Source organism: Delphinapterus leucas, chromosome 18 (assembly GCF_059928025.1).
Source record: "Delphinapterus leucas isolate spDelLeu-1000000601 "Yukka" chromosome 18, BTC_Dleu_Yukka2, whole genome shotgun sequence".
Classification (NCBI taxonomy): Eukaryota; Metazoa; Chordata; class Mammalia; order Artiodactyla; family Monodontidae; genus Delphinapterus; species Delphinapterus leucas.
This window is the reverse complement of record NC_143146.1, coordinates 14,692,300-14,708,528: the sequence shown is the minus strand read 5'-3', so window position 1 is coordinate 14,708,528 and position 16,229 is coordinate 14,692,300. Positions and strand designations below refer to the sequence as shown.

General features: G+C 40.6%; 1 protein-coding gene across 1 annotated transcript in view; it reads right to left on the bottom strand.

Moving 5' to 3' along the window:
* Nucleotides 1–97: 97 nt before the first annotated feature.
* Nucleotides 98–16,229, bottom strand: part of DZIP1 (DAZ interacting zinc finger protein 1) — an 82,871-nt gene continuing 66,739 nt past the window's right edge. Inside the window, exons 17-24 of the mRNA XM_089899812.1 lie at nucleotides 12,326–12,465; nucleotides 9,050–9,212; nucleotides 8,630–8,759; nucleotides 7,862–7,915; nucleotides 6,069–6,262; nucleotides 5,084–5,214; nucleotides 3,700–3,874; nucleotides 98–2,164 (exon numbers count right to left, since the gene is read on the bottom strand). Coding sequence (XP_089755938.1) covers nucleotides 2,088–2,164; nucleotides 3,700–3,874; nucleotides 5,084–5,214; nucleotides 6,069–6,262; nucleotides 7,862–7,915; nucleotides 8,630–8,759; nucleotides 9,050–9,212; nucleotides 12,326–12,465 — 1,064 coding nt within the window. The 3' untranslated portion in view covers nucleotides 98–2,087. The remainder of the gene's footprint in view (nucleotides 2,165–3,699; nucleotides 3,875–5,083; nucleotides 5,215–6,068; nucleotides 6,263–7,861; nucleotides 7,916–8,629; nucleotides 8,760–9,049; nucleotides 9,213–12,325; nucleotides 12,466–16,229) is intronic.

The following is a 16,229-nucleotide window of genomic DNA, read 5'->3' as shown; positions in this document are numbered from 1 at the left end:
ACATATATATGTATGTACATATGTATATATGTGTGTGTGTGTGTATATATATATATATATATGATTTTTTTTCCAGACCATAATAATACTTGAATACCTTTTCCAGGGACACAAATGAACTGAAAGCCGTGGAGGGAGGTTAGGTGCTACAGGCCAGTGGCAGGGCCGGGTTTTGTGAGTGTGTGTTTAAAACAAATTTACAGAGCTGTACTGGTGAAGACATATTTTGATTGTACTGAACTGTTCTAGCTTCTGAAGAATTTACGGAGAGAAGGGGTCAAAGTACAGAAACACTGTGTCAGTAGCCAGAAACACATTAGCTGTGTGTCAGTGAGGAGAAATCTAAGGCGATAGCCCAAAGGAAAACGAACACGCCAATTCTAGTGCAATCTAAAATGACAGGACTAACAGATAAAGGATCGGTCTTTTCAACATAACTGTTGGGTTTCCTTAGCAGACATTCATCATATTTCTCCAACCCTTTCTGCTCAGGAATTAAGACCTGGCAGACCCAGGACTTGGATTTGAGACCCGGTCTAAAGCCTACTTTTGTCACTTTCTAAGTGTATGGCTTTGGCAAGTTATTGTATAACGGTTTCTCACATCTTCAAGAAAATTATAATAACTGTCTCAAAGTTGTTCTATAAGTGAACTAATAATGCATGTTAGAAACAAACAAACAAGGAGCTCAACAGATCTCTGTGGAATAAGTGAGTGAATGTAAGGGCCTGGGTTCCTTCTTAGGCGTTGTTGTAGGTTGCTCATCTCTGTCCTACTACAATGAAGATTTGATTCAGCATTTATTAGAGCTTTTAGAAACTTATAAAGTGAGTACATCTGCATAAAATTGGCCTTTGTGGGAAGTTTTTAAAAATTAAAAAATTGGCCTTTGTGGGAAGTTTTACTTGTGAGAGTGGCCCACAAGTAAAAAGGACTCTGGTGGGGCAGAAACAGATAAAACATTGTTTTAACTTTTAGGTCAGTGTGTTTACATGGCACAGCTACCAAGGCAAGCTTAAATTCTCTAACGAGATAAGCCTAACTCAGAAATCAGCTCTAATAACTCAGCCACAGTCACAAGGATGTAATGGAGGGCTTTACTTGAAAGGTTGGCAAAATGAAGAAGGATCCAAAATCCAAAAAACCATTTAGTTAAAATGTAACTTTTTTTTGGAAACAGAGTACAGATAGTACCACAAAGTATAAAAAATGCAGAAAACAGTTTATATGAACTTTTTGAATGTTGACAATGTCATTGTTAAGAATAAAATTAAGTTAGTCTTGAGGTACTTTAGAATATGGGTTGGGCATTTAAAAAAAGTGAAAAAAACTACAGACACATATGAATTCAGTATTGACTGGATCTATTCTGTTTATAGATAAATTAACTGACATTTAAACTGGCTACATTTTATTCATACAATATCCAAGGTAAAGATGATGCCACAGAAATGGTATTTAAAGTTCTAAAATAAAACGACATGCTTACAATGGCTCAAAGCTGCATATGGTAAAAGTACTTCTGGAAAATGGAGTTATCTAACGTGGGCCTAGCTATATTTTTATAACTCTAAACTTCTATATGAAAAATAAGCAATCTACTCTTAAGATTTCACTGATTCCACTAATTCAATTTTAAGGATACTAACAGAACTTTATAATAAAACGCATCCAACGTGACAACATACATAAGAAAGATATAAAAAAAGGTTCTAATTCAAACCAAAACCTGCTATAAGAAGTTTAAAAAAAAATTCACTTAAAGATTAGTTGAAAAAAAAATACACTTAAACAAACACTAGAGTGCCGTTCTGAAGAAAAAACTTTTTATGACTTCAACGACACATTATTTTTAAGCAGCAGTCTTAAACACCTTTATATGCTTCAAAATACTGCTGACAGTTTGTTTTGTAATAACTGCATTAGGTGCCACAAAAGGGACTCTGGTTCTTGGAGAGTCAGCTTCCTTGTTACTGTAGGAGATACTGCCAAGCAGGAGCATTAGAGTCGTGTAGGCAGTACTGAAAGACTGTGGTTCTGCAATACTGCTGGCGTCTGGAAGGGCCTCCTGATGCGTGGGGTGACAGTTACACATCTGAAGAGTCACTCCAGTCAGTCACGGTTACTAAGCTGCTTTTCAATGTGCTGCATTCATCCTGAGGTCCTGTGGAGGGAGAGAGGGGGCGGGGGAGGCCCCAGTGATGAAACAAGCACACTGTCCAGCCTGTAAAAAATCCTCCACTTCAGACAGTAATTCATCACTCGTGTCTGAGTCTGCTCGAAACCCCACCCCTAGCTCCTACAAACTGTGAAAGAGGCTGTGGACAGTCCCACCACGTCCCTGGGGTAGCCTCACGGGGCCCTCGTAGGGAAGCTTCCGCCCGGCCTCCCCTTGCCAGCATTCAGCACAGGGCCTGGAGGCTGGCAGTGGTAAAGAGAGGAGAATAAAATTAACAAGCCAAGGAGGGATTAAATGGTAAAACGGTACCCCAGGTTTTCTAGGGTAGATGAGCTTAAACATGAAGTTAGTTCAAAAGTGCCTTGAGCCACTGAAACAGGAGAGGGCTGAGAATTCCACTTGCATGTGACTCCAGAAATGTTTCTTTAAGGGGTGTGGGGCCATGACATTGGGGCGGAGGGAGGAAATGTACTCAGGGCATCCTCTTGGCCCTGTGTCCTCACAGAGTCGCCGTAGCATAAACATGTCTTTTGCTTTTTCAAAGATTAGGATGGATCTTGAGACAAAGCACAGAAAACTTATGACGGTGACAGAACAGAAGGTCAGTGTTATGACTGACACGTTGGTGGAGAAAAGAGGTCAAGTGAAGGTAGAGGCAGCAATGGCTCATCTTACAAAGGGCGGTGGGGGTGGGGTGGGGATGAGGCAGGAGACCCTGCTACAGACAGACAGAGCAAGTAGAGATGTGCACGTATTTGTTAAAATTACAGATGTGGGAACAAAAATCCTGAAGAGGGGGCATGAGAGGTGCAGGGAGTGGGGAAGGAGTCAAATCCTCCTCTGTCTTAGCAGAACTTCCACAGTTCATGTCTAAAGTCAGTGAGCCTAGAAATAGGGGTCTGAGCCCGTTACTCAGAGGCACGGCTCATTGGACGCACAGATGAAGAAAGGCTGAGAGGTGGAGTGGAGAAGAATTACTCTGATAGAAAAAATACAAATTATATTTTCTGATTTTAAAAATTAAATGGGTTGAGAGGTAAGTTACTGGACTTATTACCCATACTCTAGCCTGGGTGAATAGGAACAATAGCAGTGGATGGTTTCACTTGTCATTCATCCCACTGGCTACAGTGCTACAAGAAGAATCTTCCTTGGAAGAAAATAAAAATATTTAACATGTAGACAGATGAATACAGGAAGACAGTCAGAAAAAGTGGCCTCATTTAGGTATATGATCAGAAATTTAAATTTCCATGAGGCATCTGCATGAAGAGACTATTTATATGGGCATTTTCAAAAATAGGTATTTTAGAAATTTAAAGACTAAGGATTAGACCTAAAATTAAATTTTAGAAAATTAGTAAATATATACAAATCAGTAAGTTGTTCACATTCCGTCCTTGTTAAAATAATGTAAGGAAAGCAAGATCTTTGTTATGCCAACGGTGTTTTTGTCTGATAATATATTAGCATAGCTTAGATATTTATAAAGGCTTCTGCTAGACACCAAAGCAGCGAACCTTCTCCCTTTGGCCCTTTCTGGTTAGTTGCACCCCAGGCACTTGGCACTTGAGTAGAATTTGATTCATTCTTCACAGGTGGAGCTTCCTTCTGTTCTCTTCCAATTCTTTTCCCCAAAGATTTCTCTTCCTCTAAGGATGATATGTCCCAGTCATTATCGTCCACATCTGCACACTGAAAAAAATACATGGAGAATAATGAATGTTTCCTAAAGAAATTGTGCGTGTTAGAGCCCCTTGACCACTTTGCTGGCCAGACTGAGCCGCTGACACTGAATGATGAGAAGTTGGGAGCCTCAAAGGATCCCCCGATCTGGTAATTTGGTCATCTCTGGAGGGGAAATGAAACGGATTTGGAAATCTGTGCTTTGAAAGCAGAGGGAATCACTCCTTTTCTGTTCCTTGCTGTGGAAATGAACATTTCCTACTCAGCAATCATGAATTTAGCAAATTCCAGGAACACTACGTTGTAGAAGTCAAGTCAGGATGCTCCCCAAGGAGCAGCTAGGCTGGCTCTGGGGCTCTTACCTCTGTGATACTAAGACATTTAACTGCAGGAGACATCACATGCGGGCCCTGCAGAAACGGCCCTGACCTAAAGGAGTGCGTGTTTCTCCGGCGCCCCTTCTAAGGAAGACGCAGTGGCTCTCTCTTGACCCTTTGTGACTTCTTGTCATTCTTGGCTGTGTCACACAAATGGCACTAACTTACGAACGTAGTTTGACGAAATGCTCTGGATTCCACAGATGAGCAGGGGAAGAATGAAATCTAATTCAAGGGAAAAATTAAGAAAAGAGCAACTACTACTGGCAGACCCCATCAACACAGATGAGCCTGCCGAGGTCTCTGTCCACAGAAGCACTTCTGGTGCCTGGTGTGGGACCTTGGAGTGTGTCAGGGCCTCTCCTCCACTCGGGGAGGGGAGCTTGGCTTTGCCCTGTGCTTGGGTCATGGACCTGAAGCATCTCTCCACCGACTCTGGCTCCCAACCCTGGAAGTCCCTATTTCACTTCCAGGTCTCGCCACGGTGGCAGAAAGGTTCCTAGACTCAGATCTGAAGTCCCCAGATTCTAATCAGTCACAAGTTTCTGTGAACAAACTACCTAATATCTGCAAACGTCAAATAATACACGTGACAGGATTGTGAAAACCTGTAAAACTTGATAAGCATAGGACATCATTACCAGTTATCCTTTCACTATCTTTGATCCTCTATGGAATAGGAAGAAATACGATACTGAAAACAAGACAATGTAAAAATCTCAACCTCTACTATACTAACTAATTATATTTGTTTTACATTTCACTGTAAAAAATACAATTATTAAGGTATATTCATTAAAAGATGAATTTGTGTGTGCTTAGCAAGTAAAAGTGATATCACCTTTAGATCTTCTTTTTGTGATTTTTTGATGAACGCCTCAGCAACATTAAGCCCACCAACCGGCTTATTCACACTTCTGTGATCTGAAACTGTCTTTTCAACTTTTCCAGTTAATGTTTTAATGGAGGTTCCTATAGGAGCCACAGAAAATAGGTGAAGTTAAAAAAAAATTATATTTATCTTCAGTTCCAAAATAGCCTTACAAACAATTTGAGAGAGTCTAAGCTTTGCAAATACTTCCTTTAAAGAAATCATGCTCCTCTAGACTAGAAGAATAAAACGTTTAAATCAGAGAAGGATGGTCTCATTCAAGTACATGGTCAGAAACTTTAATTTCAGTGAGGCAGTCTCAAGGTCACCCAGTGTTAGGGGCTGAATCGTGTCCCAAATGCATATGTTGAAGTCCTTACCCCCATTACCTCAGAATGTGACCTTATTTGGAGGTAGGACCTTTAAAGAGAGAATCAAGTTAAGGTGAGGTCATTAGGGTGGACCCTAATCCAATACGACTGGTGCCCTTACAAAAGCAGAAAATTTGGACATAGATGCACACCCAGAGAAAGTCAGTGTGACCAGACACAGGGAGGAGATAGCCATCCACAAGCCAAGAACAGAAGCACAGACTAGATCCTCTCCTCACAGCCCTCAAAAAGAACCAACCTTGCCACCTTGATTTTGGCCTTCCAGCTCCTGTCAGTAAGTTTCTGTAGTTTAAGCCACAGAGTATGTGGTAGTTTGTTTCAGCAGCCCTTATATTTGTTACGAATACATCCAGGCGTCCCCAACCCCTTCCTCTCCTTCCACTTGAATATCAATTACCTGCTAAGCCCTGTCCATTTTCTTTAGGCGGCAGCAGCTTTTGGATTAGCCCCATCCTTTCCTCAGGCACTTTCTCAGCTCAGACTCCCCAGTGCTTGGTGCCCCCAGGTGAGAACCACTGTCCTAAACAAAATTTCCAGAGGGGTTTTCAATAACAAAGGCTTACCTGTGGGCTTGGGAGAAATAGCAGAGTCCTCAACTTCACTTCCCTCAGTCCAGTCAGTGTCACTTTTGACGGTGTTCCTTCCAAAGCTACTCTTGTTGCTTTTAGATGACAGCACAGGAAGTAAGTCTGGTGAGACACAGGCCTGGATGAGGTCCTCATCATCCAGCTCTTCCTCTGAACTGAAGGGAGGGGTCCTAAATAAATCAAAACCCAAATAGGGGACGCTGTTTCCCTAAGTTTCAGGATTTACCATGTGTCCCTTAAAGCAGTGGGAATTTTCTCCAGAGAGCATAATAGACACCCATGTAGCCACAGAACAAGATGGCAGCCAGGGCCACAAAGGGCTGAAGAGTCATTTCAAATCCAGACCTGCCAGCCACATGGCGTATTTACCAAAATGTGCTGAAGTTAGGACATTACTCCTTGAAGCCCAAATCTGTATATTCTTAATATTGGTTTTTACACACCTAAGAAAAATATTTCACAGTGGAAAAAAATATTTTTGCAATAAAACAATGTCATCTTTTAAAATAGTGTCACTACTTATGGCTTACCTTTACCCGGCACCCTACAAAGGACTTTTACATAAATACGTAATCTCATTCGTATCATCACGTGAATTATCACCCCATTTTAAAGTGAAACAGAAATTCAGAGTGGTATTCACTCATTTAAAAAATATTCATTGAGGGCTTCCCTGGTGGCGCAGTGGTTGAGAGTCCGCCTGCCGATGCAGGGGACGTGGGTTCGTGCCCCAGTCTAGGAAGATCCCACATGCCATGGAGCGGCTGGGCCCGTGAGCCATGGCTGCTGAGCCTGTGCGTCCGGAGCCTGTGCTCCGCAACGGGAGGGGCCACAACAGTGAGAGGCCCGCGTACCGCAAAAAAAAAAAAAAAAAAAAAAAAAAAAATTCATTGAGCACCTAAATTCCATACAACGTTCAGTTACACTACATCCCATGAAATAAGGCTCTTCCCATGAGATTATGTACATGAAAAGTACTTTTGAAGGCTGAATTATTATTTACACTGTCTTTAATATATTTATTCTGTCTCTAGTATATATACAAAATGGCTTAATGAAGAAATAAAGCATCAATATTGCCAGAACAAGTCAATGATGATGAATTCAATTATTATAAAATTAGTTTTACTCAATTAATAACAATAATATACCTACAATTTATTGAGTACCCACATGGGCCAAGTACTGAGGCTGAGCCCTTTTCATATGTTCTCATTTAATTTGTAGAACTATCCTGTGAAAAAGGTAGCATCGTCCCATATTACAGATAAGAAAACAGAGCCTTTTTAACAGGCAAGCCACTGAATCAGTGTCACACAGTTAAGGAATGACTGAGCTAGGGTTCTTAGTATCATAAGAGAGCCTAAAAGAGTAAGGTCTAGGGCCATTATCAACTTCCACAAGGAGCTAGAACACTAAAATATCATCCGGCTACACTATCACGGATCCAGACATTAAAAAGCAACATCACGCATTTATCGAACATTACTAGACACCGGGCGGGAGGTGGGCAGTTGGGGGAAAAAAAATAACAGAAATGACTCAGGTGTGGTCCCACTTGTTAATGGAGGCCACACGGGATAAGTACTGTTGACCCAGGTAATATCTGATAAAGAAACAAAGATGTAACAAAGGAATCACAGATTAAATATGATGTGTACTAATTACGGCTCTAGTGAACCACAACGAACATACTAATTTACAATGAAAGAAATGTTCAGTGAAAAGAATTTTTAAACATCACCACCCCCTGCTCCCTCAGTACTCACGCAACAGTTGAAGACTTTCTGGGAAAATGATCTTCTGTGATATTTTTTTTAACTCTAAAAGCAAGAGAAAAATATTTCTGGTGTAAGTGAATAATGTAATTTAAAACAGATTTCGTGGGCCATGGCTGCTGAGCCTGCGCGTCCAGGGCCTGTGCTCCGCGGTGGGAAAGGCCACAACAGTGAGAGGCCCGCATACCAAAAAAAAAAAAAAAAAAAAAAAAAAAAAATATATATATATATATATATTTGTAAGGAATTGGTGATTTTTTGCTTTATTAAAGGGTGAGCAGCGGCAACTCTCCCTGAGACAACGAGAGATGGGTAAGCATTCCAAGTGTGATTCTCTGTTGGGTCAAACATTGCTGTGGGCTGAATGTTTGTGGCCCCCTAAAATTCATATGTTGAAGCCCTAACCCTCAGTGTGATGGTATCTGGAGATGGGGTGATTAGGTTTCGATGAGGTTATGAGGATGGGGCCCACATGAAGAAATTAGTGTCCTTATAAGAAGACGAAGAGAGACCAGGGCTCTCTTGCTTTCCCTGGCATGTAAGGACACAGTGAGAGGATGGCCATCTGTGGGTCCTGGAAGAGAAACCTCACCAGAACCTGACTGTGCCAGCACCCTGATCTCAAACTTCCAGCCTCCAGAAGTGTGAGAGAATAAATTTCTGTTGTTTAAGCCACCCAGTCTATGGTAGTTTGTTATGGCGGCCCGAGCTGACTGAGACGAACGTTAATAAAAAAATTTTAGGCTTGAAAATACTCACTTTGGAACAGATGTCCTATCGGTAAAAACAGGTTTTTGTCTAACCAACTGTCTGCTTTTGAGAGGAAGATGTATTGCTTTGGGTATTTCTCCAGTTGAAAGGGTGTCCACTTGAGAAGCACTGTACCTGTCTGGAATAGTGTCATTCGTGAGTCTCCATGACGTGAAAAGCAGAATAAAATACTACAATACTGTCTATGCTGGCACTGAAACGAACAAGCCTGTCTCAAGGGTCTAGACTCCACACTACAGGGGGTTTTTAATGTAAAAAACATAATCTAAGACCCAACATTTCATGGTTCAAACAATAATAGAGTTGCCAATTAAGTTCCAAGGTTTGTGAACCATTGAAAATTATGAAATGGTTGTTCTATTTTGCTCCCATCTGCAGAAATGAAATGGCAGTTGGTAGCAGGCTTACCTGTGGACAGTAGTGTTCTCTCCTCAGTTTTACGGCTGACCTGATGTTCAAGGAATTCACGAATTTGCTGAATGTTAGGTATTTGTCTTTCTCGCTCATGTCTTGCTGATTCTACGGTTCTTAGCACTCTATTCAAGTGGTCACTTGGAATACCACGTATATCCTGAAGGAATAAAATGTTAAGTTAATCAATTATCCTGGGATGTGTTTCATTTCATGGACATTTGTCAGCATTAACCATGCCAACCTTTTGTCCTTACTGCTGCATGTAAGGTGAGGGATGCCCTGACATATAACACCTGGTCCCGGTCCCAAAAGGAGCTCACGGGGCAGTGGGACACATAACGTGTATGATTGTACGTGACTGGCTAAGGTACGGGGCTGTAGGGGCCAGGACCAAATGCATGGAAGGCGTGTGTGTGACTGATTAACCAACAGTGCAAGGTGTGTGACAAGGACTGAATGAGTCCACAAGGGCTAAAGGAATTAAGGGAGAGGGGCTGTCAGAGGCCCCACTGGGCCAAGAAGCCTTAAGGGGGAGGCTGGGTTGTGCCTGAAGGATGGGTGGAGTGAAACAAGTAGAAAGAGGGAGTGTTCCAGATGGGTGGGATCACCTTGTGGGAAAGGCAGGCAATGGGAAACAGTCAAGGCATGTCTAGTGGTTAATGCTACAGAGGAATGGGTGAGGAGAGCAGAAAAGGAGACTGATGCCAAAATGAAAAGCTTAAAGGTTGGTTATTCCACAGATAAGCGAAAATCCTCAGAGGTTTTCAATTAGGAAAATGCCATAATTTAAGAGGTGATTTGAGAAAATTCTTTTGGATTTGAAGGGTATCTAGACAGAAGAAAACCAGTTAAAGAGCTATTTATTCATTTATTCAATATCAGTGTCACACACACACTCCCATCTCCTCTCCACCATTCCCCTCAGTCTTCCCCATCCCAGGAAGCGGCTCCACCACCCACCCAGTTGCCCAGGGGACAGAAATCTCCATCATCAGATCAACTGCTACCTCCAAGAAGTTTTCTCTGACCTCAGTTATTCATTCCCCTCTACTTTTCCTTCATTTCACATCCTACAATCTGTCATTATGGATCTACCATCTGTTTGTGTGAGCAGGTGTTCAATATGTCTTCCTGTACCCTGCAGCTGGATGGCAAGACCCAATACTGTACAAATGTCAGTTCTTCCTAAATAATACACAAAATTTAAGGCATGTCCAATAAGAATCCCCACAGGGGTTATTCTGGAACTGCAGCAGCTCTTTCTAAAGTTCACTGGAAAACAAAATATGGAAGAACTGCCAAGAAACTTTTGAAATAAGACTAATGAAAAAGGCATGACCTATAACAGATACTAAGGTACAGGACAAAGTTACTAAAATTAAACCAGTATGGTGTTAGCAAAGGAATAGAAAAAATAGCTGAAAGGGCAGAACCGTTGAAAGTCCAAAAATAAATCCAAATGTACATAAAATGTCCTATATGATAAAACTGCTATATCGAACAAACGAGGAAAGGGTGGATTACTCAACGAAAGATATTGAGACAACTGATCCAACTGGAAATAAGGTTAGATCTCTAACTCATTGTTTCCAAACTTAATTGTTAAAGCCCAGATAGACAAAAAAAGTAAACAAACAAAAAAACTATGTAAGCATTGGAAAAAAATATAGCGTGTTTTTATAATCTTAGGATAAAAGGAAATGTTCCAAATAAAATATATAACCCAAAAACCATATGCAGACTGGAACTGGAACTCTCACACACTGATAGGGAAAGTGTAAACTTTTACACTTTGGAAAATTATTTGGCTACACCTATTAAAATTAAACATGTATACTCTTACACTCAGCAATTTCATTCCTAAATACACAGCCAAGAGAAAGGAATGCCTATGTCCACCAAAAGACATACACAAGAATGTAATGGCCAAAAAGAGCCCAAAACTGAAAATCCAAATGTCCATCAACAGGAGAATAGAGAAAATGTTGTATATTCATTCAATGGAATACTATACCACAAACTACTGCTAAATGAAACAGTAAGTATGAATCTTACAGGAAAAATCATAAGCAAAAGAAGTGACGCAAAATAAAACACAGTGTAGGATGCCACTCCTATAAAGTTCAAGAACAAAAAAAAAACTAAGTCAGAATAGCCATTACCTCTGGCTGGGGAGTACGGAGTTATATTGACTAAGGAAAGCAAAAGAGAGTCTTCTAGGGTATTGGCAATGATGGATCTCTTTCTTAATCTGGGTGGTGGTTCAGATCATACACACACCCCCCCCCCACATACATACAAATCTGTATACACACGTATATGTGTATACACACACATACATTCAGATACATACAAATGCATGCACATGTGTATATACACGTATACATATATACATACACAGATTTGTGCACACACACGTATACACAATATCCACACACGTGCAAATACACAGACCTGCATACACATAGCCACACATAAACATACATGCATTGCATGTACGTTATGCACACATGTACATGTGCACATATCTGTGCACATTCCATGCACATACATACTTTTGCATACACATACATATATGCACATGTGATGTATACACACACACAGGTATATAAATTCAGGTTGTTCAATTAAGTTTGTGTATTTTATGTATGTGATGAAAAATGTAAAAAGCAAAGAGTATACATAACATGATGTACAGAACGATTCAATCTGGCAACAACGTGAAATACAATTCATTCATCCATTCATTTAATAAGGGTAGCTTAAGTGCTGATTTTGTAACAGGCAGTAATTCGGAGTTAACATCAGAATGTAAGCAGCCCTGCAACTGCCTGGATGCAAACCCTGGCTCCTTCATCACGAACATGTGACCTGAAGCAAGTTACTTCACCTCTCTGTAAAATACAGATGATATTGTCACCTACCTAAGAGATTAGTTTCTATGTTTAAATGAGTTACTATCTGGAAAGCTCTCTGAAAGGTGCCAGGCACCCAGTGAATGCCAGCTGAAGTGTTTAATGCATCATGTCACATTAGCCTCCGATCTCCATATGTGACAGAACTGACATGCCTTCTTCTCTTCTCTGATCCTTTCTTATTTAGAAAACAAAATAGGGAATTCCCTGTCAGTCCACTGGTTAGGACTCCGCGCTTTCACTGCCATGGCCCGGGTTCGATCCCTGATCGGGGAACTAAGATCCCGCAAGCCACGCGGTACAGCCAAACAAGACAAAACAAAACAGCAAATATCCCCAAAGTGGGTGAACTTACTGCACTAATCCCCAAGGTTTCCAGTTTCTCCACCAAACTCTGCTCCAAGACTGTTCTTATTTCCTTAGTGAGGGAAGGGTTATTCTTCAAAGTTTTCCTTAAATGTATCTTGTTATTTAATTTCTGTTCATTTTCCTTTCCTGAAATAAGTTTTTATAACATATTAAAAAGGAATTAAACAAATACATTAAACCTCTAAGCAGGAGATGGCAAAACACAACTTCAAAACAGCAAGCAAGCATTTGGAATGTTTTAAAGTTTTTGAATAGTTTAGTCATTCAGCACAATATATAATGCTTAAGTACTGCAGCTTTTAAAACTACCTTATGGGGATATATGTATATCTGATTCACTTTGTTATATAGCAGAAATTAATACACCACTGTAAAGCAATTATACTCCAATAAAGATGTTAAAAAAATAAAAATAGTCAAGTGATGCTATATATATATATATATATATATATATATTTTTGTGTGTGTGTGTGGTACGAGGGCCTCTCACTGTTGTGGCCTCTCCCGTTGCAGAGCACAGGCTCCGGACGTGCAGGCTCAGCGGCCATGGCTCACGGGCCCAGCCGCTCCGCGGCATGTAGCATCTTCCCGGACCGGCGCACGAACCCACGTCCCCTGCATTGGCAGGCGGACTCTCAACCACTGCGCCACCAGGGAAGCCCCAAGTAATGCTATTTAAAAAAAAAAAAAACTACCTTAAGTCTGCTTCAAAACTTCAGTATCTTTAAAGACTTTCTTGATCACTTAATCAAATTATAGCTAGAAAATAATGTGAGAAATAGGTCTCTAGAGAAGCAAAGTCGAAAAAACTTACTTAGAAGTTTAATGTTTAATCCTAAAATTATTCTTACTACTTCCTCAAGAATTCATTACTCCTAAATTCAGTTAGAGTTTAGGTATCATTTAATGAAGAAAAAGCCCTATGTCTTTTAAATAATTAAGTTTTTATATAATAAATTTAGTGGAGGTTAAGTTCACATAAAATTTCAAAACGTGAAGATTATAATGCCTCTCAAAATACTTACCAAAATGAAAACGAAATTAAATAAAGTCTTAGGAAAAGTATATTTTCCTTAAAACAACCTATAATTAAAAACAAAGAAAAATAACAGGCCAGATTCTCCTAATGTTCCTTTCCTTATTCCTTTTATTCCCTACCAAAAAAAACATCTAGTTTAAGAGGGTTTGGAGAAAGGGGCATGATTACAACGACCTTGAAGAACTGAGTCCTTATGTCAAAGGAAACTGAAGCCTCAAGGAAACAGACTCAGTGCTGGGTAGTTGAGACCCTTCGTGAACATCCAAAGGCAGATCTGGGAGAATGTGACAATGGTACTATTATCATTTGAAGTCTATTCTCCTAACAAAAGAACTTCGCCCAAAGGAGGGGGCACCAGATGCCACTGCCTAGGTCTGGGGCTGCAGGCAGGTCCTCACAGATACTCCATTGTTCCGTGGTCTTATCCACCTCAGCAGATGGAATTTTTAGGTTCTGATGGCATGTGGATTTGCAGATCTTGAAAATATGCCCTTTGGTTAAGATGTTTTCTAAATACTAGTCAAGTCCAGTAGTAAAGAATATTTCTGTTCGTTAATTAACAGTTTTGCTGAAGGCAAAACTGGTCAAATTGCTATTTGTACATTAAATAGGAGGGAAAATCCTGCATGATGATGCTCTTCTATACTTTGCTTCGGTGGCTTGCTAAATCAAAATTATGAAATTTTATGTGATTCTATATGAATAAAAATCAGAAGTAATCTTAAACTTTATACTGTCAGCATTCATGCTGTTGTTTTACCACCAATGTTTTTCCACTATTCTGAAACCACACACACACAAACACTTCTGTCCTAGGAACTGAATCCATCAGAATCTAGAGGGCTTAGCTGCAGCCACAGCTGTCACTGGCTTTGGCTGCTGGTTGGCCATCAAGTCTGCAACTGTCTGGGGCTAAAAGTAAAAGGACGTACCAGGAGAGAACCTGGAAGTCATGGAGCTACCATGGAAATAGATGCACCTCCCACCCCAATTAGGCAAAGAAAATTCTTTGGCCAGCATCTCAGATATAAGCAATGACACAGAAGTACAGCTTGAAGACAGGCTCTGGGACATGGGGCCACATACAGGGGTCAAGTGATGCCCAGATGGATTTGCCAGTCTAGAAGAGTTGCAAGGCCTTTGATGGCAGTAACTGAATTCATTTGCTGACTGGTCTCAACCAGTCAACCTCAACCCTCAACCCCCGAAGAAAAGTTCATTTTGATTTCCAAGTTCCCCCATATGACGGAAGATTAAACATTTCCCTCTGTCCTCAAATTCCCTTTACCTGTTTGTGCTTGCTTTGGAAAGCCATTTGTGAATAATTAGAAAACCCTTGATAGGAAGAACTCTTACAAGGCTGGGGCTGGCCGACAGAAGCGAGAGAAAGAAGGTAGAGTGGATAGGAAAAAATAATAATAAAGTTTTCATGTAAAGGTGAAATGAATTACTTGAAAGACAATCAGAGCTGAAGATTTTAAATAAAGCACGTACTGCTCACCAAGATCAACAAGACAAAATATTCTAGAGATCAGCATTTCCTCCAATTAAAAATTTTAAAGCATGCCCAAGCAGATGGCCAGACTAACGCACACGTGTGATCAGTTACATCAGACTTACAACACACCATTTATGGTAAGCAAATAATTGTAGCGCAAAGCAAGTAGTAAAAAACAAAACAAATGCACAAAAAGCAAAACGAAGCAAAACACAACAGAATTTCTGACTTGGAGGGGACTTGATCATCTAGTACTCCATCTCCTCATTATTCACAGGAGGACTCTAAAACCAGAGGTAAAGAGACTTCCCCAAAGGCGACCCAGCCAGTCCTGCAAAGGCCGGACCAGTTTGCCTTCCTCCATCTCTTTGTTCTTTGCATTAAACTACGGAAAACAGAAAACCGGGACTTTAGTTCCAGCACTGTCACTAATTAAACTCGACGACCTGGAGTAAGCTCCTAATCCCCCCATATTTCAAGTTTCTGAAAAATAAAATAGCCCCTAAGATCCCTCCTGGCCCTCACATTCTAACATCTTACAGAACGGCAAGATCAAGTCTGTCTCAACACAACTGTCAGAAAGTAAGGATGAAGAAACAGTCTCATATGAGTTACTTCCTGGTAAAAAGTTGTACTGTTTTTGCAAACCATTGCTAAGATTTATCTGCACAGGCCTTTGTCTGCAAATGTTGGCACAAGCTGAGGAATTTATTGATGGCAATCAATCATGCTGGCTCCACGGAGGCACCAGAAAGATGCGGTCACTGGTTTCTGTGACAGTGCGCTGGGACTTGGCTGTTCTCAGCGGTCCTCAGCACTTTCTCGTCCCTCACCAGAGCTGTGTCTGAACGCGTGGAGGGTAGCAAAGATTATTTTCTTTCCCAACGCAGTTCCCTAAATGTGGCAACAGCCGATGATGGTGTTTGCTGTCAACGATCCCTAACTCATGCCTTACATGGTCTAGGTAGACTTCTAAAAGAAACACAGGCAGAATATGCAGTGGGTGAAACCTGGAACTGAAATGGGGATGATGGACAAATCAGGATTCCTCTTGGAAACCAGCTGACTCATTTTTAAATGAGTGTGAACTACATGACTTGCGATTCCAGTTTCAAAATTTTGGACCCTATCTATGAACCTCCTGATACATTTCATAGATTCTTCTGAGAATAAGGGATTTTGTGTTTCAGACATCAATAAATGATACTTATGTAGGAGAGAGAAAGCATGTTACATGCAAGTAAAATGAAAATACACATCATGTAGATGTTATAGATATGCCTGATGTAGTCCCTTCTCAATTTGTAGCCTTGTACAAACAAACAAACAAAACAACTGGAAACTGTCTAGAGA